We start from the raw sequence: 24,775 nt of genomic DNA, 5'->3' as shown, positions 1-24,775 counted from the left end.
GCTGCTTGTACTGCTCTCCCTTCTCTAGAAGATGGAATGACAAATAAACCAAAATGTATCTGCATTTTATTCAACATTTTCATATTACATCTGCATGTCGGTTAGACTATACATAGGTTCAATCTCGTAATCTCTATAAAAAGAGTCGAAACCGAATAGTTATGTTTATTCGTAGTTTTAGAAAATTTACAATCGATTTCCATCACATTTTATGGTACTGTTTTCAAGATTGTCATTTTCGTATGTTACATGATTTGCTTCAGGCAGCGTCTTACTCTCATTGAGAGCAAGGAGCAACCTAACTAAGGCTCATTGTTGTCCTCTCCATCTGACTGGGTGGTCGACTCTAGGCCCTGGGCTAGGCGCTCGGCCACGCGCTGCATTAGCTCCTCCATGCTCATCTCGATCTTGACGCAGGTGTGACGGGCGGGGTCATAGCGCTGCTCCTGTCCGCACTGGACCCGCTCGCAGATGAGGCTGAGGCTGAACCACCTGCTCACGTCCTTGTAGCCGGCCCGGCACTCGCACTCGTTGTGCGCAACGCAGTGGCTGTGCTCCGGACAGCCGCCCTGGCAGATCGGGCGGCAGATGAGCTGGTGCTGCTTGTTCGGGTGGTGGGAGTGCTCGTAACCACGCATGCAGTGACACTTGTTGGGCTCCACGCAGTAGCTGTAGGCGGGGCAGGCTTCTAGGCAGATGGGCTCGCAGAAGCCAAACAAAATGGCGCGATACCCGGGGCAGCACACCTGCACGTTGTCCCAGCGGATCCGCTCCTCGTAGACCACGTACTGCTCCGCGTGCGACTCCGCGCTGGCGTTGGCGGGCATGCGTGTCCTGGTCACCGGCACCTGGTACTTGACGCTGATGTTCTTCTGGCAATGCCCGTTGGTGATGGTCAGGGCCAATACCTGCAGCTGCTCTTCCGCCAGCAGCATCATCCCCAGGCCGAGGGTCAGCAGTTGGACCAGCATCTTTTTGGGCGTAGAAGATTGTACGCATGTACGGTACGTCGCTCCGAGAGCACTAAACGCAGCCAGTCTTTCCGATTAAAGTGAAGTCCGCCGAGCCGATGCAGTTGCTGCTGCTGTGCATCAGGCTCTTCGGGTCTGCCTATATGTAGGCTTCTGTCGTACGATAACTGACTGTCGGTCTCTTATTATTATTCATATTATTTTCGCAGCCCTTATCGGCAGCGTTCAGTACCATGGAGTCGCGCCACAGCATTGGAAATGTACCGATACGGCCGTTGGAGAGTGGAGACCTTTCCAATTCGATTGAATCTTTTCGAAGCCGAGCGTGAGGAGAGTAAGGTCTTGAGGTTGTTGAGGAACTCATTTCGAAATGATCGGATCAATATTTTTCATTTTATTCTGTTACACCTTTTTTATGAACTCGATTTATCACAACTCCATAAAATCCATAAAATAAAAAAAACCCCCTAGTTCATTAAATATTTATTTAATTTCCACCTAAAAAAAAGTTTTCAATTTTGTTGTCTTGTAACTAGACTGGTATCTGGAATCTAGACTGGAAACTAAAATCATTTACTCTCTGAAAACTTTCAGAAAATATACAATTGATGCAATATGCACTAAAATAGAAAGAATCAGTAATTCAAGACCTAAAGTGTCAAAGCAAACGTTAGAACTGAATGATGTGTATAATAATTCTAAGTTGATATAAGGCTCGGGATTCCAAGATATAAAATCAGTATTTATCTTTCATAAAAGGTTTTCCATTTTATCCATCAGGAAGGGGAAATTTTTACAACTTATGTCTCCAAATGTGCCATTCAACTCAAGTCGAAATATTTCCCAGTTTTACTGTCTTTTATAAGATAAGCGTGTGACTATCTATACGGGGACTATTATCTGAGTCATCGTAATAACCTACATAAAGCCAACTGAGCAATTATGTTTGACTGTCCCTATCCACCGAAACACATTGTTCCACAGGGATCTTCTCATCGATATCCTATCATCGTGAATCAAAATCAAATGTCGAAACATTCTTCTTTGATTTTTCAATAAACATTTATCAGGTTTCAGATTATTCCAAGCTATTAGTTAATATATAGATTTAAGAAGATCATGCTGGCATGAAGGTGATTTTGTATTATTGCAGGAAGGAATGTGATCCTTTATTAATATTCCCTCTCTATAACATACATATATCCTTCAAGGTCATCAGCGCCTTATTCATCCCTTCCACTGGTTCGCCGTTCTTCAACCTTTCCACCTTTAAAGCTACATTCATACATAAATACTCCTCTGTGCGCTAACATGTGTTGGGTATGTTACAGCTATCTGCATAAATACAGACACAGATGTTCAAATGCTGGCTGTGACGGATACTCGGGAGGGTATTGTAGTATCGTCGTATAGTCGTATCGTTGTATGTACGCGAAGAGCGGGGGCTTTGCATATGAGTCGCCGAGTGCGTTTGTGTGCTCGATATATACAAATAAACATAAGCAGTGAGCAGGCGAGCAGGAATGATTAGCAGAGGCTGGCAGAAAAACGTAGAGTCATCGACATAGGCAGCGGCAGAAGCAGAAGCAGCGGCAGCGGAGTGTGTGTGTGTGTGTATATGTGGAGACGGGTGGAGTGTGCGACGGATGTTAATGTTACCCCATGAAAGCTAAAAACGGTAACAGACGACGCGACTGCGACGTTCTCACAAATTTGTACGTACATATGTTTGTATGTACAAACGTTCGTACGTACGAGTATGTAACATGTAGACATCTACATCTACAGATGTACATATGTAATCTTGTCTGTAATGAGCAATAACAGAAAAAAGGCAGTGACGCTGGCAGAGCGAAAGCCAAAACCAGAAATGGTATGAAAATGAAATGTAATAGGCAGCAGCAGCAGCACCAACGTCAACAGCGGAGGCCAGAGGGAAACGATATTTAAATATGTACAGGTACAAGCAACACACATATGTACATACATATTTACAAACATAGATACGTACGTTTCTCTCGCGTGCATGAAAACATATGTAACCGTAAGTATGCTGTCTGACGACTCGTTCATACACGTAAATATATACATACATACATAAGTTTGGTTGTATGAAAATAGCATGTGCATGATGATGATGACGTACCAACAACAACAGCAACAACTTAATTTTTTGTGACTATCAACATCATTCGGGCGGCGTTTAGTGATTTACCTACACTAGCCGCCAATAAAGTTGGGAAGGCAGTGTATTGGTTTCACAGGCGAGGTCAAAATTGTGGTTACGTACACTGGTCTCACAAAAAGTTAGGCAGCCCGCGTACTGATTTAACAGGCGAGGTCAGAAAAAATGGTCATGTCGACAGAGATTTCTTATAAAATTTAAGGCTATACTATACGTGCATACATTGTTTTTCATCCCTTCTTAAACACTTCGTTAAATATATTCAAAGAAATGCACTCCGTTTTGTTTACTTGATCTAGGGATTATCAGTTACGAGTCTGAAATCAAAAATCAAATGACGGGACCAATCAGAGACCCATTTAAACTAATCTCTCACGTCGTGGAAGTTTTGTTTTGATTCGGTGACTGTTGTTTTCCATTGTCTTAAAATCTTACCCATATCCCGTATTATCGTGAAAAAGTCTGCTAGCAATGAGACGATCCGTTTGGAAATATTGGGGTAGTCCTGGTCATGTTATCGTGACGAGGCACAATTCACGGACAATCGCATTCATTTAATCTGGAAATGTTTCCAGAATTTTCCACTGATCAGCGGTGGCAGTAGAGAAAATTGCAGCATCATTGAAAACAAGCACTGTCAGACGTGTGAAGAACGAGAGGGGGAAACCACTATCGGGGTACGTGCGTGGCCAAAAGCTGATAAGTGAGTGCGACAAGGACTATGGAAAGCTGTCACCGATGACAGCGACAGTAATGACAATCACGAGTGCTGCACAGATGCAACAGTCGAGTCAAACGATCCGATTAAGTTATGAAAATGATCAGTTTCACTGACGCTGTGCCCACGTCAGAATTGAAAAAAAAGGGGGACAATTTGCCTTGTATTTTTCCGTCAGTCTCTCTCCCCGTCCTGTGATTACAATAGCCTACATATAGTGTACACCCGACAATTGTGTCAATAGTGAGTTGGTCAAAGTGAATTAAAACTGGTTTTTTTAGCTATGTTCACATTTGCTGAAGTTTCATTTGAAGCATACATAAACAAAAACCGTGTACAGCATAACTTTTTGGAATATTCTGTCACCTACACAACTGAATTTCAGTACGCTCCGTTCTCTTACCCTTGTAATAAAGTAGGTATTAAACAGCTTTAAATTCAGGTTATTATTGTACTAGTAATTGTTATTTATGCGGCCAACAACTGGCCACAGAGACTGAGAGAAGAACACACTTTCTTATCCGCTGATTCTGAGAGAACCACAAGTTAGGCTAACATATGCACCGACATTCATTCCCCTCTGACCGTGCTAGTGTTGATGTACATACGAGTATGCTGTGTGAGTGTGTAGAAATGAGTTTGAATGAGTTGCTGCAAGTGTTTCGTTTTGAATGAACGGGTGTATCGGGAGGGAGAACTGCATGAACATACATATGTACATATGTATGTACTTGTATGTAAGTACGGTTGTATGTCGCTTGTTTGTCGATATGTACGTACACGTGTTATTTGATTTTCGTTTCGCTTTTTATGTCCGTCTCTATCTCTGTCGGTGGTGTCTCTGCTGTGCTATTGGCGTTGTTGTTGGTACATGAATATAAAATGTTGTTTATCTGTCCCCGCCACCCCACATCTCCCCCTTTCGATTGGAACATTGCTTCGTGCCCGCCCCGCCTCTGCTGCCTCTTTTAGTAGTTTTCTGTGAGCGAGAGTGCGAGTGTGTGTGCGTGTGTGGGTTTTGTATCGTTTTTGTATGTCGTGTGTGTATGTTTCCTTATTGTTGTGTGTACTTGTTTGTTGGCTCTGCTTTCCCTCTGCCTCTGCCACTGCCTCTGCCACTGCCACTGCCACTGTTTCTGCCGCTGCCTGGTTGTCTGGCTCACTTCTCACTTGTTCGCATGAACTTTTTGCTTTGGCTCTGTGCTGACGCCTGCTAATCAATGCTGAGCGCCGGGTTATTTCGCTATATCTATATGTACACAAACAAATCTACAAAAGTCACCGACGACATGCACATGCTCATGCTCTTTTGTTGCTCTCTCCCCCACCCCGTTCTCGAACAATCAGTGAGAACACACATTAGGTCATGCATACACACACACGTTGTGGTGCGTGTAAATATGTACAAAACATATTGTTACACATGCCGAAACCGATGTACCCTGTCTGGTGTGGCAGCAGTGTGGGTATGCATATTAGGATTCTTATGACCACAGCCCAACATATGGCAAATCGCATTTTATACGTATCAGACTCTTCTAGTGCGTGTCAATTGGGTTTATAATGTGAACATGTACAGTGGAAGACCAAAGTTTAAACAAAGACACTCATTTGACTACCGAGCATAAAAGCATTATGAAAATATTGATGTAAGGATCTGATGACTCGTATAATGGGTAGCAGGTTGGTTCATATGTTTCTTGCATTGTTATTATGGCATAGACACTTGGAACGAATTGGTATAGTATTTATTCCGTTATTATACATGATAAATTGTGTCCCTCTCACACTTGACACCACTTGAAGTCTTTTGATCTCAGCCCTTTCAGTAAGGTGTCGTATTTAGACTTCAGTCGTCCTGTAATTGCATGACGTGTGCTTTCTTAGTGGCCGACCATTCATTGAGAGCCAGATCAAACAAGCCTCAACAATGTAGGTCTTTAGGGTGGACCTTTATAGTTCTTGTGGTGTGAATGAGCCGTGGGATGATGGGCGGTAGTAGACTTGAGTTGCTTTGAAATTATATTGGTGGGTAATACATCCACACAATTGGTCTTTGCTATGTAATAATCCCCTCCAGTATCAAAAAATTGTCATATATGTATACTATGTGAATAATAGACTTATATTTTAAGAACCACCCTAACCTTATTCGATGCAGGTTCAATGTCCATTTTATTGTTAGCTTTATTGCTAGTTCGCATTTGAGGTGAGCTCTTCTTTTCCACATGCCTATGTGTTCCACATGTATTTCGAATTTTTATATGTTTTCTTTACGCTACCCGATATTATTCTCATGTACCGTTACACTTGTCGCACTCACACTCGCCCGAGCAGCAGAACATACAACTTAAAGTATATGTACATACGTGCACATATTCATATGTATATATTATGTGTAGCTACATAGTTACATATGTATTTATAGTTGAGGAAGTGAGAAAAAAAAGAAAGCTCAATATTGCAACTATTTGTGTTGTAGTTTTGATGCAATAAAAGCCCCATTCCACTCGGAACCGCACGCCGTACACCCGTCGACCCATAGACAAGGTTTACACTTGTTACCGATTCATGAGCTGCTGTTCTTTGGTAAATAATTTCATAATAATGTTGTTGTTGCGCGCATAACAAAAGATAAGCTGCAAAATACAAATTGCAACAATTACAATTGGGTTAATAATATATCGTTTTATCGCTTATCAGAAGGCGGTCCCCAACATATGAGTATGTAAGCTCCCCACTGCGCCCCAGCCCAGCTCGCTCGAAAGCAACACACAAACGCAGTTCTAACTGCTGCACGCACACGCACAAATACACTCACACACACACAGTGTGGCGAGAGGCAGGAACGCTTTTGACATTTTGCAATAAAATAAATTAAACAATAAATTATAAATTTGTACAAAAAATGACTGTTGGAGGACCAGGCGCACAGCAAGGCGCAGCCGAATGAAAACGAACAAACGTACGGCCGACAGCAGCTGAGACGCTGACGGCGACTGAGACTGCGACTGCTACTGCTACTGCGATTTGTTGCTGGCCTGTGGGAAAGTTTTTTTCTCTGTCCTCTCTCTCTCTGCTCCGCCTATTTTCAATTCTCTTTATGCGACGCCGAAGTGCGTGCCCATGTGTGCGGGCTTCGGCCCCCGCGCCTAATCCGCCCGACTGCGAGTGAGTGACCAACTGGGAAGCCCGGTTCGGCTAAGGTGGGGGTAAAACCCTCATGTACGATGTTTTATGAGCTACAAAGAGCACACATGTCCCGGTATGCGCTACCTGGAAGGTATCTCGGCTGCATGGGGTTTATCTGTATATGGGCGGGAATGTCCACTGCCATTCGATCGATTCGATCTCCCAGCTGCTTGTCTAAGGTCAGTTTCGGATTAAATTAAAGAACTTACTATTAAGAAAGTCTGAATACAAAAGTAGATTAAATATACTTAATAATATTATTATATTTCTTAATTGATCTCTCCTGGACCACGTCGGTAATAAACATTTGCCAGATACATGAATACATACATACATACATACATATGTGTGCATATGTACATTTAAATTACATATTTATACCACCAATTATTTGTATATGTGCCAATCTTATAACCTCAGATCAAGACAATAAATTGAATTGGTTTGTTGTTGCTCTGAAAAAATAATAATATTCAAGTTACGTATTATTTGGCTTGGCAAAATGATATTGTTTTTTTAATCTCCTCTTGAGAATTTCTATCACTTTAAAAGTTTGATATTATTTTTATTATATTATTCTTAAAGTGAAAAACGGAGTATTTTCATTATAAAAGGGGTTATAAAGATACATATGTAATGTTATCTTAATATATGAATTGAAATGAATAATAAAAAATAATGATTAAATTAAAAAATATCCTTGACTGGGGTCCTATTATGTTTGAAAGTCTTTAATGAATCTTTTAATCAATGAAACATATTCCTTGTTTTATTCTGTTTTTTTTTTTTGAGGTTAGCTCATTAAACGCTGCCTGACATCAGAAAATACATATGGAAACAAGACAATTTTGTTTAACCTATGACACTTATAATCTGCAACAGAATTTTGGTCTGTTGGCAAAGACGCGTGTGTCCCGCCTAGACGGAACCAAGATCATACACACCAAGACGCAATACTACATTTTAGGCTTATCTGCCAGAACAAACCGGAGCAAACATGTGTCTAAAGGTCAGTCAATGAAATCGAAGAACATACCAGATCAAAGACCGAGTTGTTGACTAATCGTCGGCTTGGCTTCTCGAGAGATTACTGGAGCCGGTAACCTATTTATTGCCCTTGTTCGCCCGATGTTCGAAACCACAACGTCATTGCCTGCTAAGCGATCCGAACCGATGCTGGGCAGTCTTATCAACGTCATGGACCGATGCTTTAAATAGCGGCCGCTCTAAGAGCCCGGAGTTTATTTGACGGGCACGCCTTCAGGATGAACGACATGGACTTGGAGCGGAGAAACCTTAAGCCTGCCACCAGCTACACCAGTACCTCGCTTCATGGGGCTGTCAAGCTGTGTCTGGATGTGGGTGGGACCAGTGCCTTGTCCCAGCTGCCACCACAGACCATACCCCGACGCTTCCAGGATGTGTGTCAGCAGTACGCGGAGCATCCAGCCCTTGTCTGGGAGACGCCCGGAACGGGGGGGGACGGGTGGACCACCTTGACCTATGCCGATTATCAGCGGAGAGTGGAACAGACTGCTCTGATGCTGATTAATGTCGGATTGGAGGAACGCAGCTCGCTTGGCGTCTTGGCTTTCAATTGCCCCGAGTGGTTCTTTGCCGAGCTGGGAGCCCTGCGAGCTGGTGCCGTGGTGGCTGGTATCTATCCCAGCAACTCGGCGGAGGCTGTGCGTCATGTGCTGGCCACCAGCGAGGCCACGGTCTGTGTTGTGGACGATTCCCAGCAGATGGCCAAGCTGAGAGCCATCAAGGACACACTGCCACGCCTGAAGACAGTCATTCAACTGCACGGACCTTATGAAGCCTTCGTTGACAAAGAGGAGGGCTACTACAGCTGGAAGCAGCTTGAGGAGAAGACTTACTCGAACGATCTAAAGAAGGAGCTACTAGAAAGAGAGAGTCGGGTGTATGCCAACGAATGCGCCATGCTGATCTTCACCTCCGGGACTGTGGGTCTGCCCAAGGCGGTGATGCTCACCCACGACAGCATTGTCTTCAATGCGAAGTCCGCATCTGCCAGCATGAAGGACGTACAGGATGGCGAGGAGCGCATGGTCAGCTTTCTACCCCTCAGTCACATCGCTGCCCAAATATTCGATGTCTTCCTTGGCCTCGAACACGGAGGTTGTGTGACATTTGCCGACAAGGATGCGCTCAAGGGAACTCTGGTGCGAACGTTACAGAAGGCCAAGCCGACGCGTATGTTCGGTGTGCCGCGGGTCTTCGAAAAGTTCCAGGAGCGTCTGGTGGCCGCGGAGGCCAAGGCCAAGCCCTATTCGAGACTGCTGCTGTCCAAGGCCCGTGCGGCGGTGGCTGAATACCAATTGGCCGTGATGGCTGGGTGAGTTTTGGAACTTCAATTCGAAGTGGATCCGAAGGGTTACTAACTTTCGCCATTTTGCAGAGAGAAGCCTTCGATCTACGCCATTACCAAATACTGGTTAGCCTCACGCATGATCCGACCCATTCGGCAGATGATGGGCTTGGATCACTGCCGAAGCTTTTTGACTGGCGGGGCCCCCACCTCCGATGAGATGAAGAACTTCTTCCTGGGCCTGGACATAGCGCTGGGCGAGTGCTACGGAATGTCAGAGAGCGGCGGAGCCATCACCCTGAACACGGAGATCTCGAATCTTTTCAGCTCAGGTCAGCCGATTGCTGGGGTGGCGGTGAAGGTCCAAGAGCCCGATGCTAGTGGGAAGGGGGAGATTATCATGCGGGGACGCAGTACCTTCATGGGCTACCTGGGCCAGCCGGAGAAGACCAAGGAAACCATCAATGCGGACGGTTGGCTGCTCTCTGGTGATCTCGGCTACTTCGATCAGCATGGCAATTTGGTGATCTCTGGCCGACTCAAGGAACTGATCATCACGGCTGGCGGCGAGAACATTCCGCCCGTGCACATCGAAGAGCTGATTAAAAAGGAGCTGCCCTGCGTAAGTAATGCCCTGCTGGTCGGCGACCATCGAAAGTATCTCACAGTTCTGCTGTCGCTGAAAGCGAAATCTGATCCCACGACGGGCATCCCGCTGGACGACCTACGGGAGGAGACTATCGAGTGGCTGCAAGAAGTGGGCCTCAATCAGACCCGTCTCTCTGAGCTTCTGAGCATTCCTGCAGACCTGCAATTGCCCAACGACACGGCTGCCATGTCGGCGGCTCTGCAGATAACGGCGGAGCCAAAGCTCCTGGAGGCCATCGAGGCGGGCATCAAGCGGGCAAACAAGAATTCCATTTCGAGTGCTCAACGGGTGCAGAAGTTCGCCCTCATGCCGCACGAGTTCTCCCTGGCCACCGGCGAGCTGGGACCCACACTCAAGATTAGGCGCAACATAGTCCATGCCAAGTACGCCCAGATCATTGAGCGTTTGTATAACTGAAAGTTCGCTTTTAAGACGATTTCTTAGTTTAGGTTTATATATATTAATGAACTTTGGCACATGTAGTTGTGTAGACTGTGTCTTCTAGACACTAATATTTATATTATATATTGGCTTTGTTGAATTGAAGTTGTTGCTACGGACTGTGGACTATGATCTCTCGCGATCATGTCTGATGGGCTGCGATTCCATTTTGCTAATGTACTGAAGTATAGAAGCGGTTAAGTGTGGGCTCAAAAGAGATCCGGTATATCAACTGACCACTTCATTGATGGCCTTCAGTTTCCGTTTACTCTGCTCCTTGCGATCCACAAAGCGCCTAAGCCAACGCAGACAGGCAAAGGTGATTGCTATGGCCACCAGCATCCAAATGATCACCGATCGCGAGTCAAAGCGGTCTGTGGGAATCTTGGGCCATGTCAGTGGCGGTGGCGCTGGATTTAGCTCGTCAAACGATTTCTATTCACCCAAAGTAATTTTTTATAGATGTGATCTACTTATGGGATCTCGATTGGACTTACCGCACACTGAACTTTGCTATGGATAACCTCGCCGATACTCAGGAGTACAATCGAACGGTTGCGTGCGTCCTCGATACAGTCTATGCCCTGAACCTTAGTCAAGTCCTCGCTCCAATCGCTCAAGAGGCTCCAGTTCCGAGCAAAGTTGAGGGAAGGAGGAGCTCTAAGTAGCAAATTCTTCACCAACCAGGCACAACTCCAGTGGTTATCCGCCAGATTGATGTGCCCGAAATGAAGCAGACTGTTCAAATTGACCGATTGAAGGCGATTCGAGCTGAGATCCACAATCAGGGACAGACGGTTTAGGGCTGGCGGCAGTCTTTGAAGAAAAGAGGCTTCGATAAGAGCATTTCCGTCCAGTTTTAGATGCCTCAAATGCGTCTGATATTGCATCAGCTTGGGCGATATATCTCTGATTCGATTGTGGGAGAGAATTATCTCCTCCAGTTGGGTGTTGGCATGGAACAAACTTTCCGATACGGATGTCAGTTGATTAAAGCTGGCGTCGACTTGGAGCAGGCTGGCAAGCGATTCCAGACTGCCATCCTCGATATGGGAGAGAATATTGTGGCTGATGTTGAGTCGCTGTGGATGGAGGATCAGGCATAAAGGCTCAGAGGTTATAACAAGTTTTACAACTTTCGTACTGGAACAAAGAACAATCTGTAGTCTATTTTATTGACCGTTCATAACCACTCACCTCTAAGGAATCCAATCCCACTAAGCTTTCCTTCGTTAGTTCAGTAAAATTGTTGCGACTCAAGTCCAGGTCCTGGAGCTCAACGTTTGTCACAAATCCCTGCGGCTCCAGCTTCCTCAGTAGGTTGTTCGCTAGATTCAGATGAACCAACCGAGCAAGACCGCTTTGGGTGAGGAACTGAAGACAGTTTAATAAATTCCCGTCCAGACGGAGACTTCGTAGATGTGTATTGCTCTCAAAGGCGCCTGGATCTACGCCTTCGATCAGATTATGTTGAAGCATCAGACTAGAAAGACGATGCAGGCCGTGAAACTGGCTGCCATCGATGAGCATCATTCGATTTCCATTGAGCTGGAGATGCTTCAAGTGCGAGAGGCCATAGAAGGTGTCATCTGCGATCTGATTGATCTGATTGGAGCCCAAGTCGAGCATCTGCAGTTGGGGGTAGAGCACGAAGCTGTGGGCGTCCAGGCTGGACAGCCTGTTGTGACTGAGATCCAGGGATACAAGTGCTTCCAAGGGCTCGCTGGACCACGATCTCAGTTTGCTCAGGCTGTTGTGGGCGAACGAGAGGGACTGCAGCCGCGGCAGACTATGCAGGGAGAAGTCCTCCAAGCTACTCAGACCACTATGTTGCAGCTCCAGGTGCAGGAGGTGGCCGAATCGCATGAAGAAAGCGTTCTCAAGGTGCGGCAGGCTGCAGTTGCTGAGAGTCAGTGATGTCAGGAGCTCCATTCCCCGGATCATCGTCACCTCTGTTTTGTTGCAATTACTCATTTGCAGGCAGCTGACCCTGGAGCCGCTGTAAAGCAGCATCCAGAGCCAGAATAATATTTGGTACACCGCGTGGCACATTTCGCTGGAGACTAACCCAATGGCTCGGCGCTTCTGTAACTACAGGGCCTTATATCATTGCAGCTGCTTGTGGAGCCAGTTGACAACCCGTCAAGATAGTGAATCTGTTGATCAACTACCCGACGTTTGCCCGAAGACAATATTTACTCCGCTTCCAGTAAAAAAGAAAAACATACATGCCTACCGTTTCAAGATCTCGCCAAATGCATCAGGTCGGAAAATGTGGGTTATGGCAATGAATTATAAAGAACTTCTAGGGAAACTCAGATTGTATAGAGCAATGTAATATCTAAGTTCTAAGATAAGGATCCAGGTAAAAAAAAGAGATTTACTACATAAAAGATATCATGTTTTTGTCATATCATAGTTCTCGTAGCTCCCAACTCTTCGTATAGTATTTATACTCGCACACTCATATAATTCTTTAGAAATAAAAGTGTGTAGACGTAACTAGATCAATACTATCGCTACTATCCTTTACTTCATATCCAGCTTATTAAGGTAAATTATTTTTATAAATTGTCCAATGTATGTATTTGGAAGTAATTTTTGCGAAATTGAATATATGCATTTTACTCTAATACATAAATGTGGTAAGAATATACCATATACTTGTCTTTGAAACGTATGGATGGATGTGCTCAGGCATGCGTAGGTGTATTGCATGTACGAGTATTCTTTGCAATGACACCTGCATTTATTATTAAACAAAACAACAACATTTACAAACCAAATATAAATACTCAAAATTAATGCAGACTCATAGTGCTTCCTACAGACCTATGAATATTTCAATTAAAATATGCAATTTCCACAATTGAAATCTCCTCCACTGCCAGCCCCCAGGCCCACTCTTGGCTCTGTTTCTGTCTCTTTCATGCCGTCCTGTCCTATGTCGGTGTGGTTATTTTGTATATTTGCTTTTCACCTGCATTTCAACTTTTACTTTATCCTATTTGCCTGCGGATTTTGACGGCATTACGAGAATGTCTGTGTGGCAGCACCAGTAGCAGCTTCGAGCTGTCCAAGAGAGAGAGAGAGAGAAATAGCAAGAGATTTAAAGAGTGAGAGGGCTGTAGCGGAAAAGCCGCAACAAGCAATGCACTTAACCAATGGACAGGACAGAGGCATCCACACAAAGCCCGGACAGAACCACCAAAACCACCTGGCAAGTAAAACGATTATGACTGTACAAATTTGCCCGTTGCCACAATTGTTGTTATGTATCATATTAATTTGAGTTTTGAGCCTCGGCCAAAAAATGTTGTTGCTGTGGCACGAGCTACAAATTGATATTGAAGTGTGGCAAGTACTGGATCCAGGGCAGCGAACCCAAAGGCTTACCATTGGCACATACTTGTTACTGCATTAGCGCTGCTATCGGATAATGTTTGCATTGTGGTAGACCCGATGAGCCCGAACAAACCGTAGACGATTGCAACAAAAGAGTGGGAACGTATCGATAGGTCCTGGTTGCCATATATGACTGCGAGTCACGCAATTGCGACATGCTCACACGCACATTTTTGCATAATTTTTGGATTCTTTGGATTGTTCGCCTCTTCTTTCTGCTCTACAATTTTGAATATTTGTTGGTTTATACGTTGGACGGTACAACTGGACTGCCTTGCATGTTACTACTGCTTACTGTTGCTTACTGTTACACTTGCACAAAAATTGGTCCAAGCAATTATTCAGAAAAGATTATTCATATTCATTAGGAAATGTTCGAGCTATAAAGAAATATTACAAAGCTTGTTGTGTTTTTCCCAAAAGCTTGCAACAATGGGACGGAAGCAACTTCACTCTTATCTGTAATATATTTCACATACTTATATGTACATAAATATGTGCATTTCAAGTGAATGTTTAGTGGAAATCCTTATGTAATTCACACAGCCTGAGCATTGTTTTTTATATTTTCATCCATTCATCTGATCAGCAATTCAAAAATGTTTAATATCATATGGAGATAATTTGCAAGCGTGCGGGCTATTATTTGTTTAATCGAACCTTAAATTGTATTCGTATTTCTTCAATCTATAACGATGTGGTATTCAATAGAATAATTAAATATCAAGCTCTGATTTGGGGCCAAACCAAAGTATTAATATATCTCTTTCATCTTTTATAGTTAACTTAAGACTCTTAAGTCTAAAAACTTTTACACATGATTTGACTGCTCCGAAAGGTTCCGAACAGTTGATCACAATTGGTATCTATTGCATAATTTTATTCGTACTTTTTCATCATACTAAATATAGGTTATTGTGTTGATTAGGTGATGAAAAGGCAATAATTAAATATCAAAATAGTACCCCAGTCCTCCAACGCTGATAGCAACTTTAAAAACTAATATGGTATTAATATTTGGTTGATTTTTAATACTAATGACCAGCTTCAAGAAGGTTTCCGTTGCACACTTTCGCGCTGTAAGTGATATTGATTAATTGATAGCCCTGTGACACCTTCACTAGCAGACCGATTAAATATGTTCGATTTCCATGGGCAAATGCGTTTTTCAACTGCCACTGCCACTGCAACGACTGCAATTGAGTTGAACTTTGGCTGACGCGCCCCCGCGGCCGGACCCAGCCACTGTGCTAAAATGACAAATTTAATATGTACTTCTTGTCTGCCCTGCCGCTTGCTTGTTTGCCTTCCCGACGCTTTAGCTGCGCTCCAGTTTCCTTTGGCCAATAGACAAAAAAGCTGAAATTACGAAGACTTGGCCCAATGCCAGCGGAGCCGTAGTCGTGGAGGAAGGCAGAACAGAACAGAACAGCCAACATATTTGCCAGAAGCACTGCAGATGGTCTGGAGGAATAGTTGGGAAAGGCAAAACTGTTTTTATTTGCAAGCAAGTCTGGGACGGTACTCTCGGCTCCATTTCAGGGACTCCATCTCCTTCCATCTTTGTGTGTGTGCCTGGTATTAAAATATTTTTGTACACATTTCAGCTGCCAAAATTATTTCAATTTAGTTCCGCAAAATAAATTTTCCTCCATATTTTTGCTCTAGTCTTTTTTGGAGCTTCTCTGATTTGCTTCGTTTTTATGCTGGAGCTCGCCCATTTGGCTCGCGTAATGAACAGGAAAGTGCCATATGATTTACTTATACGATATGAGTGATAGTTACGCGAAATGAAGTTGCCGGATTGCCGGAGATTTGGCTCAAGTCGGATGCAGCACATGATAAATGGAATATATCATCTAACAGTAGTTCAACGTGAACTTGAAGTGCAATTTGAGAGGAAACTGTGGCAGGTACAGGGGCTGGGGCTGATTGATATAGAGCATCGTTCAAGTTAAGGAAGGCATACGTTTTACAGCTTTATAGAAACTGTTTCGAGGAGATACATACATACTATTATTTTACAGTTATTAAGTACCTTTCTTTTCGCTCTAATTATTTTGGCCATTTCACAATAATTTCCCTAGAAATCAGCTTCATTTGAAACTCCTCGCCTTCTTTGCTATCACTATAAATATTTCAATAGGTGCATTGTCCGTCCTCTATACGGTTTATTCTTGTTCCAGCCCTCATCCGGCATGAATGGCCCTTGGCTCGTGGATCCCTCTTCACAGCTCCTTCTGCGCTACCCTTGGCTCATTGTAATTGCAATTCTGACCGGTGGCGAAGTCCAAACAACGGCCAGAAAAATACTCGTAGAGGCTAAGCTCGCTTCGTGACTGTTTGTTGCCGAATCCCTGCCCTTTCAATTTTAATAGAATTTTTACTTTATTTGCTGGAGCAACAATTGCACTGCAACACAATGCGAATTTCTCAATCTCTTTTTTCCTCTTTTTTAAGCCAAAACAAAACTAAAGAAGACAAGAAACCAAGTAGGATTGCTTTTTTTTGGGCCCGAATCGTAAGATACTCTGCAGATCTATTGGTTCAAAAACGTAATGGTCTGTAAACTAAGGTCTGCAAGTGTATGAAAAAGTGACAGAAGAGCAAAAGTTCTAAAGTTTTCATTACAGGAAACACAGGACTGCATTTAGCTTGGGTTTCCTTTTTCGCCTTTGATGTTGCAACCATTTCTTCTGCACATGTGTGCGTGTGTATCTATGTGTTTATTTATTTTGTGTGCAGTTAAAATTTTGGCATGCGGACAATAAACGAGGGAAACGACACGGACACGAATGCGGATGCGGATGCGGATACGGACAAGGACAGGACCTGAAATAGCTCTGCCACGGACTGACTTTCAGGCAAATTCCGCTTTATATATACAGCCTGCTTGCTGGTCGGCTGACGCTTTTCCGCCCTCATGCTTTTCCGTATTTAATTTCATTTTCCCTTCGCTTCCCGGACCACGCCCACTCCCACTCCCAGTCCCAGTTCTTCGTCCAGCCATAGGTCAGTCTAGTTTCAGTCTCAGTCCCAGTCGTAGGTCTAGTCCCAGGGCCAGTCGAACATATTCCATCGGTGGTGTGGGAAGCCAGGCTTCAATTTGGTTTTTGTTTGCAGTTTTCCGTTTTTGTGTTGGCTTTTAGTGCTGCACAACTCTCGTAATTTCTGTGCATTTTTTAGTGGGCTTCCTGGGAGTGGGAGCAGGGGGCGGGCGTAGGCGTTGTTGTTTTAATTGCTGCTGACAACGAAACTTTCAACAAATCAGAGTCATGTCTGTCTGCATTTGCAGCCCCCGGTGGCTGCGCCAACTGCTGAAAGCGAATTGCAAAAAGGATGATAGCAAAATGATTGAATAATCGACGTAATTTTCTGGGGATTTGTGGTGTGGGGCTTAACAAAAACCAGAAACCAAACAAAATGAAAATAAAGTGAGTGAAAAGTTTTGCATGTGCATCATTTCCATTCCAAATGAAGTTACGATTAAAAGCTCTAAATGAATTTTGAGAGATGCTTGAATCACGTGGAATTTAATAATTTATTAAGGGCTATAATAAAAGGTGGAAAATGGTTTCTAAAATTTTCGAATCAGTAAGAAACTCACGCTTAAGAGTTTGAGTAGTGAATAGTTTATCATCTAACAATAGATTTAATCTTTCGTGCGTTTGGAATTGAATAGAAAGTTTCGATAAAGAAAGATGCATAGATATCATATGTAGGTCCAAAAATCTATAATGTATATCTGGTAAACTTTTAGCTTTATTCTAGCTACTCGTTTGGGCTAATTAGTATCCAATGGCTGGTATTTGGCATTGTATTTTCATATTTTGAATATTAATATTTTATAGGGCAGTAAATTACTTCTGCCCCTCAAAACACACCGTTCAGCCATGACAGAAAACTTCCTTCCAATCTCCATGACGACCGTTCGTTCAGCAATTAACCCAACACAGACGCCAACGGGGAATGCTTCCTAGTGTGGCATTGCAGATGGATGGAGATGCAAATTTGTTGACAGTCGTTTGCAAAGGCAATCCGTACCGTACCGAACCAAACCGAGTGGTATCTGAGCTCATGGTTGCAACAGCGACAACTGGCTGCTACAGTGCCTCCGGGCTGCCGCAGTCAACCCTCTTTCGCATCAAAATGGCTGACTGCACACACATTTCCGGGAGAGAGCTCCGTGTTGCATGCCAATAAATCATAACGCTCCAGCTGCAGACTGCAGGCCAAAATATATACATACGTACATATATATCAAAACGAGTCAAATTGCAATAGTCGAGGGTTCCGAATGTATGATACCCATAAGAGTTTATATTTATACCCGATACTCAAAATGAGTATTGGGGTATATTAGATTTGTGGTGAAAGTGGATGTGTGTAACGTCCAGAAGGAATCGTTTCCGACCCCATAAAGTATATATATTCTTGATCAGCATCAATAGCCGAGTCGATTGAGCCATGTCTGTCTGTCCGTCCGTCCGTCTGTCCGTCTGTCCGTCCCCTTCAGCGCCTAATGCTCAAAGACTATAAGAGCTAGAGCAACGATGTTTTGGATTCAGACTTCTGTGATATGTCACTGCTACAAGAATATTTCAAAACTTTGCCCCGCCCACTTCCGCCCTCACAAAGGCCGAAAATCTGTGGCATCCACAATTTCGACGATACGCAGAATCGTAGAAGATGACTATATCTTCTCGAGTGCAAAATCTGAACCAGATCGTATAATTATTACAGCCAGAATCACGAAAACAATTTCACTCTTTCTCGCTCTGTCTCACTCTAACACACAGGTTTCATGGTCAGTTTTGCCAATTGCAAAATATGAGTTCAAGGATCTCAGAACCTATAAAAGCCAGAGCAACCAAATTTGGTATCCACACTCCTGTGATATCGGACCTTGACCGTTTCATGTCCAAATTTCGCCACACCCCCTTCCGCCCCCGCAAAGGACGAAAATCTGAGGCAACCACAAATCTCAGAGACTATTAAGGCTAGAGTAACCAAATTTGGTACACACACTCCTTTAAGATGTCACTATAAAACGTATATCTCAGAATTTCGCCCCACCCCCATCCGCCCCCACAAAGGACGAAAATCTGTTGCATCCACAATATTGCAGATTTGAGAAAACTAAAAACGCAGAATCATAGATAATGACCATATCTATTAGATTGCTGAATCTGGATCAGATCAGATCATTTTTATAGCCAAAAGGAACAAATCAATTTGCAGTGGCTACGCAGCGCCCGACGTCACGCTCAGACTGATTTTCTGTCTCTCTCGCACGCACTCTTTGTCGTGTCGTTAAATATTAGCGGCGTCTGCCGGAGGCGAGCCATACTGACTTAGTATCGGGTATAACCGTAGAGTTGCGGTGTCCGCAGCAACTCACAACGTTCCCCCTCGTTTTTTATAGTGAGTGTATACACCATGGATCAGCACAACGATATATATGCTTCTTGATCTTATAATTATCGATAAGTGCAGATCATGCTGAAGAACACAGTATACCCTTGACATCCACGAGTACCAGGTGTAAATGGATGAAATATAAGGACAAAGGAGCAGAGCTGCAGAGGGACTCGAGAGTGTTCGTAACGGTAATGGTGCAATCGGCCATGTTATTATTATTGCAGTTGTTGCATTTGTTGCACCTTTTGCAGTTGCAGTTGCTGGTGTTGTTGTTGTTGCCATTATTCTTATTGTCCGCCATTGGCACGATTGAGCCCTTTTCGTTTGGCCGCTATGTTGTTGGCGGCTGGAAAGGTTGACTTGTCATAAAAATTGAAATTCTTATCAACTCGTTCGTGCGTCCGACATTCAAGGATTATTGCATTAAAGCAACCAGAACGCCACAGACAGAGCAGTGCCCGGGAATGGGTAAACGAGAGTCGGAGCGAGTGAGAAGGACCTTTCCGAGCGTAATGGAAAATTCGCGTAAAGGTGCCATGTCCCTGCCCCTGTAGTTGCAGTTGGTCAAACTTCCGCTGACCAGTGCGCCTGCCATTGCCTTCCTTTGAAGCCATCGAAGGGAATAAATTTCCGATAAAGTGTTTGTCCTTGTTGGGCCTGGTTCTGCCAGACTGCTTCGGTCTTCTCCCCATCGCCTGATAAGCCCTTATCAACGTGCCCTGAATTAAAATGGCAGCCTCGGCCATCGCGGGTCCAATAGCATAAGTCCCTTCAGTCGCATATCATTTATCATATTTACTCGATTCGCTATGAGTAATGTGACCGTCAAGTGCGAGTGCAATTTCGGCACTCATGTTCTCGTATGTATGCCACACGGATTTCATTTCCATTCCATTTTCTCGGAGTCGAGGAATGTGTATTGCAATGGGACGACTGTCTTCTAAGGTATCGACAAAAAATAGAACATTCTTGGCTTCCATGCAGGAATATGCAGTGCAGATAACTTCAAAAATCACATTTTTCTTGATTTACTCGTATACTAAAATTCTTTCTCACTTGATCAATTACAATCTAATATTGTTGAGCCGAAATTACAAACACCCGAAACAGCCGCTAGAATAAGCTCACAGCGTCAGGGATTTGCTGCTCATGAAAGAGCATCTTTTCTTTAGAGAACTGACCAAATTCATTTATGGAGCCAATTTGGAATTTTGAATCAAAACACAGGAAAGAAATTTGATTATCCGGAACTGGGTGCCATCGGAAGTCGTCTGGATGAGCAACCTTTTGTCGTTCCTACTTTCTGGTGCAGTCTTCTGTTGGTTCCTTTTGAAGGGTACCTTCTGTTATTTAAATACTTTGTAAAACGCATGCACACAACCACACTAGACTTCTCTTGTCAACTTTATTGTATAAATAACACAACATCGATACACCTTCCTAATGTACATTGTAAAACAGCTCTCCACAACTATAACAAAACATCGATCGCAACAGTTACATCAACCAAAAAAAGAAAACAAAATAATTATGTAGAACAGTTTAGAAATTTACGCCAGAAACTAAAGAAAGGTCTCCCAAGTTGTCACCGTCATCCAAATCATCGTCACTCGAATTATTTATGGCATACAGCATTTTTATACCCGATACTCAAAATGGGTATTGGGGTATATTAGATTTGTGGTAAAAGTGGATGTGTGTAACGTCCAGAAGGAATCGTTTCCGACCCCATAAAGTATATATATTCTTGATCAGCATCAATAGCCGAGTCGATTGAGCCATGTCTGTCTGTCTGTCTGTCTGTCTGTCTGTCTGTCTGTCTGTCCGTCCGTCCGTTTGTCCGTCCCCTTCAGCGCCTAGTGCTCAAAGACTATAAGAGCTAGAGCAACGATGTTTTGGATTCAGACTTCTGTGATATGTCACTGCTACAAGAATATTTCAAAACTTTGCCCCGCCCACTTCCGCCCTCACAAAGGCCGAAAATCTGTGGCATCCACAATTTCGACGATACGCAGAATCGTAGAAGATGACTATATCTTCTCGAGTGCAAAATCTGAACCAGATCGTATAATTATTATAGCCAGAATCAAGAAAACAATTTCATTCTTTCTCGCTCTGTCTCTCTCTAACACATAGGTTTCATGGTCGGTTTTGCCAATTGCAAAATATGAGTTCAAGGATCTCAATACCCATAAGAGCTAGAGCAACCAAATTTGGTATCCACACTCCTGTGTTATCGGACCTCGACCGTTTTGTGTAAAAATTTCGACACACTCCCTTCCGCCCCCGCAAAGGACGAAAATCTGGGGCAACCACAAATCTCAGAGACTATTAACGCTAGAGTAACCAAATTTGGTATCCGCACTTCTGTAAGATCTTTTAGTATATCTCGCCCCACCCCCATCCGCCCCCACAAAGGACGAAAATCTGTTGCATCCACAATATTGAGGATACGAGAAAACTAAAAACGCAGAATCATAGATAACGACCATATCTATCAGATTGCTGAATCTGGATCAGATCAGATCATTTTTATAGCCAAAAGGAACAAATCAATTTGCAGTGGCTACGCAGCGCCCGACGTCACGCTCAGAGTGATTTTCTGTCTCTATCGCACGCACTCTTTGTCGTTTCGTTTAATATTAGCGGCGTCTGCCGGAGGAGAGCCATACTGACTTAGTATCGGGTATAAATTTAGAGTTGCGGTGTCCGCAGCAACTCATAACGTTCCCCCTCTTTTAGTTTGATTAGCTGTTTCTCATTACTGACAATGGCCTGTTAGACGCGGTTGACCAACCGCTCGTAGATTCTCAGACACGTCAGTATTCATATAGTATTCATATTCATATTCCAAACTTCTTTGTGGTGGAATAAATGTATAAGCCTCTCAAGTTTAATTAGTCTTTATATATATCTGTAATTATAGCTTGTATTTCCTCGCAATCTTTATCCTTTTTCTTGTTATGCGATGGTCTCCTACACTTAAACTTTGAGAGTGAACAGCACAATGCTTCAATCTTCTTTTTGAGCTTATTTGCCTTTACCCTATCACAGAGTAGGGCATTCCAAACGCGACTGGCTAAACTACCGAATAAACCCAGTCCCGAGAAGATCGCAAAAATGGTCGTCTCGAATAGTAATGTAAATATTGTGCGTTTCTGCACAGGAAACTTTTCTGTCAACTCGGTGGTGCTGTCGGCGTCTGATTCCAGCTCTGGGTTCTGCCGAACACCATAGACCTTCTCGTAGTTGTTGTAAGCCATGATTTTTTCATCCAGCTGGAGGAATGGCAGCTCGGCAGCCTCCTTGAGACTCAGGTAGCTTTCCTTAGCCTTTAAAATGCTGGAATCTTCAAGCTCCTCCATCGACCTTTTGATCTTTTTTGTCACAACATCGTTTAGATTCGTGAGAAACTCTAAGCCCCACACTGGATCGGAGCTGGACGGGACTGGAAGTCCTTGAAAAACTAGTAGGATTACTGGTAAAACCGCCATTAGATTCCACATGGTGACGGAGATCTTTTGGGGGCTTCTTACTTGCTGGCACTCGTGAATAGAAATGATTGATGGCTGTGTCTGACAGGCATTTAATATTTAATAGAGAGTGTTCAAGGTCAGAGCTTAATGTTTGATTAGTCACAGAATATCTTTAATGAGTTGTGCAATGTTTTCAACTTGGATTTCAAATTGATTATCCACAGTTTTCGTTCATATAAAGCAAAGGTGGTCAACGTCATAGCTCTCATCAATCTTATAAGTCATATTCAGGCTTGACTCGAGATGCACAAACGCATGATGGAAAAGAAAATGAACGAGAATTGCAAAAAGGCAATACATGTCGTGTGCAGGATTTCGCTGATAAGGGTTGTAATACCCTATACTCAAAAGGAGTATAGAGGTGAGATGAGATTTGTGGATAGAGCAATGTACATATATCTGCCTGTTGGTTTGTCCGACTGTCCGTCCGTCCGTCCGTCTTGTTTAACGCCTCGGTCTCAGAGCAACGAAATGTTGTATCCAGACACCTGTGATAGGTTAGGTTAGGTTAACCCGGACGGCCCTCAGCGGGGCCGCGCATAGGCCAATATGGCCCTTAGTTATCCGGATGGGGGGGTGTATGAACCGTCGCGGGAGTGTTAATGTGGTTTTAAAAAGTCCCCGAGAATCGAGGTGTTTTTAGCATAGGCCAGCAGTTCCTGAGGCGTCCTTTTGGAGGCATCTTCCAGTGATGCCAACACTGGGGCGCCCAGGTATCTCCTCCTTGCCCTTGAGAGAGCCGGACAGTTGCAGATGAGATGTTCCAGGGTTTCGATAGCCCCAGGTTCCTCACATTTCCTGCAACTGTCTCTGTTGGTGATGCCTAGCTTTGCTGCATGTGCAGCCGCCAGACAGTGACCTGTTAGTATTCCCACCATCAGTCTGCAGTCCTTTCGTGGTAGGTGCAGTAGGTAGTGGCTAAGTTTCTCGTTGCGCTCCTTGCACATTATCTTCGAGGTTCTGCAGGTGGTGGTACTCCTCCACCTGCTATCAGTCTGTGCTCTAGCCTGCTTCTCTAGATCGCCTTGCAGCGTTCTGAGGGAGACAGGCACGTTCTCGGTTCTCCTATTCTCCAGCCCGACGCCCTCCTTAGCTAGTACGTCCGCCGCTTCGTTTCCTTCGATGCCCTGGTGGCTGGGAACCCAATAGATCCGCACTGTCTTTGTCGTGCTTAGGATGTCTAATGCCTCCCTGCTCGCCAAGACACTTCTGGAACTGACCACGGACGACTGCATGGATCTTATCGCCGCTTGGCTGTCGACGAATAGGTTGACCGCATCGTGTGCTCGTTCTGTGAGGAGAGCGACCTCCGCTGCTTTCCCGATGGCAAAAACTTCTGCCTGGAATATGCTGCATGGGTCGGGTAGCTTATACGACAGCCTTATCTCGGGGTCTGTGCAGTATAGGCCCGCTCCTACTCCTCCGTCCATCTTGGAGCCGTCTGTGTATATATTGAGGTGCTCAGTTTGGTCCCTTCCAATCTTCCAGTCTTCAGGTCCCAGAGATGTGGTTGTTTTGACGTCAAGGCAAGTTTGGGGGGTCATGTAGTCAGTTGATCTGGTCATTTCCCTGCCGATTGAACTATGCCCGTATCCTTGTGGCGATAGATTTCCTGATGCTATGAGGCGTTGTGCTGCCTTTCCCGCAATCAGGCGAGCTTGAATGTCCAGGGGGTCGATTCCGAGTATGGTTTCGAGTGCTTTTGTTGGGGTTGACCTCAGCGCCCCTGTAATACAGAGCAGAGCCTGTCGCTGAGTCTTCTCCATAAGCTTATGGTATGTCTTCTTTTCAGTAGCCTGCCACCACACTAAGGCTCCATACAGCAGAGTTGGTCGCACCACCGAGATGTAGATCCAGTGCATTAGAGCAGGTGACAGGCCCCATGTGCTGCTGAGCATCTTCTTGGATGCATAAAGCGCAATGGT

General features: G+C 44.1%; 4 protein-coding genes across 4 annotated transcripts; 1 reads left to right on the top strand and 3 right to left on the bottom strand.

The window, feature by feature from the left end:
• Positions 1-302: 302 nt before the first annotated feature.
• LOC6598108 lies at positions 303-1,073 on the bottom strand. The gene has a single exon (XM_002023213.2). The coding sequence runs from the start codon at positions 969-971 to the stop codon at positions 303-305; it is 669 nt and encodes a 222-aa protein (XP_002023249.1). The 5' UTR covers positions 972-1,073.
• A 7,243-nt stretch (positions 1,074-8,316) lies between these two features.
• On the top strand, positions 8,317-10,588 carry LOC6598109 (long-chain-fatty-acid--CoA ligase bubblegum-like). The gene is made up of 2 exons (XM_002023214.2): positions 8,317-9,425; positions 9,489-10,588. Exons 1-2 carry the CDS (start codon positions 8,332-8,334, stop codon positions 10,462-10,464), a joined length of 2,070 nt encoding a protein of 689 aa, XP_002023250.1. The 5' UTR covers positions 8,317-8,331; the 3' UTR covers positions 10,465-10,588.
• LOC6598110 (leucine-rich repeats and immunoglobulin-like domains protein 2) lies at positions 10,526-12,536 on the bottom strand. Its single transcript, XM_002023215.2, has 4 exons — positions 11,686-12,536; positions 10,986-11,570; positions 10,726-10,923; positions 10,526-10,668 (listed from the first exon to the last, which is right to left on the bottom strand). The coding sequence occupies exons 1-4, from the start codon at positions 12,499-12,501 to the stop codon at positions 10,615-10,617; spliced, it is 1,653 nt and encodes a 550-aa protein (XP_002023251.2). The 5' UTR covers positions 12,502-12,536; the 3' UTR covers positions 10,526-10,614.
• Positions 12,537-22,201: 9,665 nt separating this feature from the next.
• On the bottom strand, positions 22,202-22,855 carry LOC6598080. Its single transcript, XM_002023216.2, has one exon. The coding sequence runs from the start codon at positions 22,818-22,820 to the stop codon at positions 22,212-22,214; it is 609 nt and encodes a 202-aa protein (XP_002023252.1). The 5' UTR covers positions 22,821-22,855; the 3' UTR covers positions 22,202-22,211.
• Positions 22,856-24,775: the final 1,920 nt, after the last annotated feature.

Source organism: Drosophila persimilis, unplaced genomic scaffold, assembly GCF_003286085.1.
Source record: "Drosophila persimilis strain 14011-0111.01,24,50 unplaced genomic scaffold, DperRS2 tig00000124-arrow-pilon, whole genome shotgun sequence".
NCBI classification, from domain to species: Eukaryota; Metazoa; Arthropoda; class Insecta; order Diptera; family Drosophilidae; genus Drosophila; species Drosophila persimilis.
The sequence above is the reverse complement of the archived record's forward strand: the minus strand, read 5'-3'. Positions and strand labels throughout refer to the sequence as shown.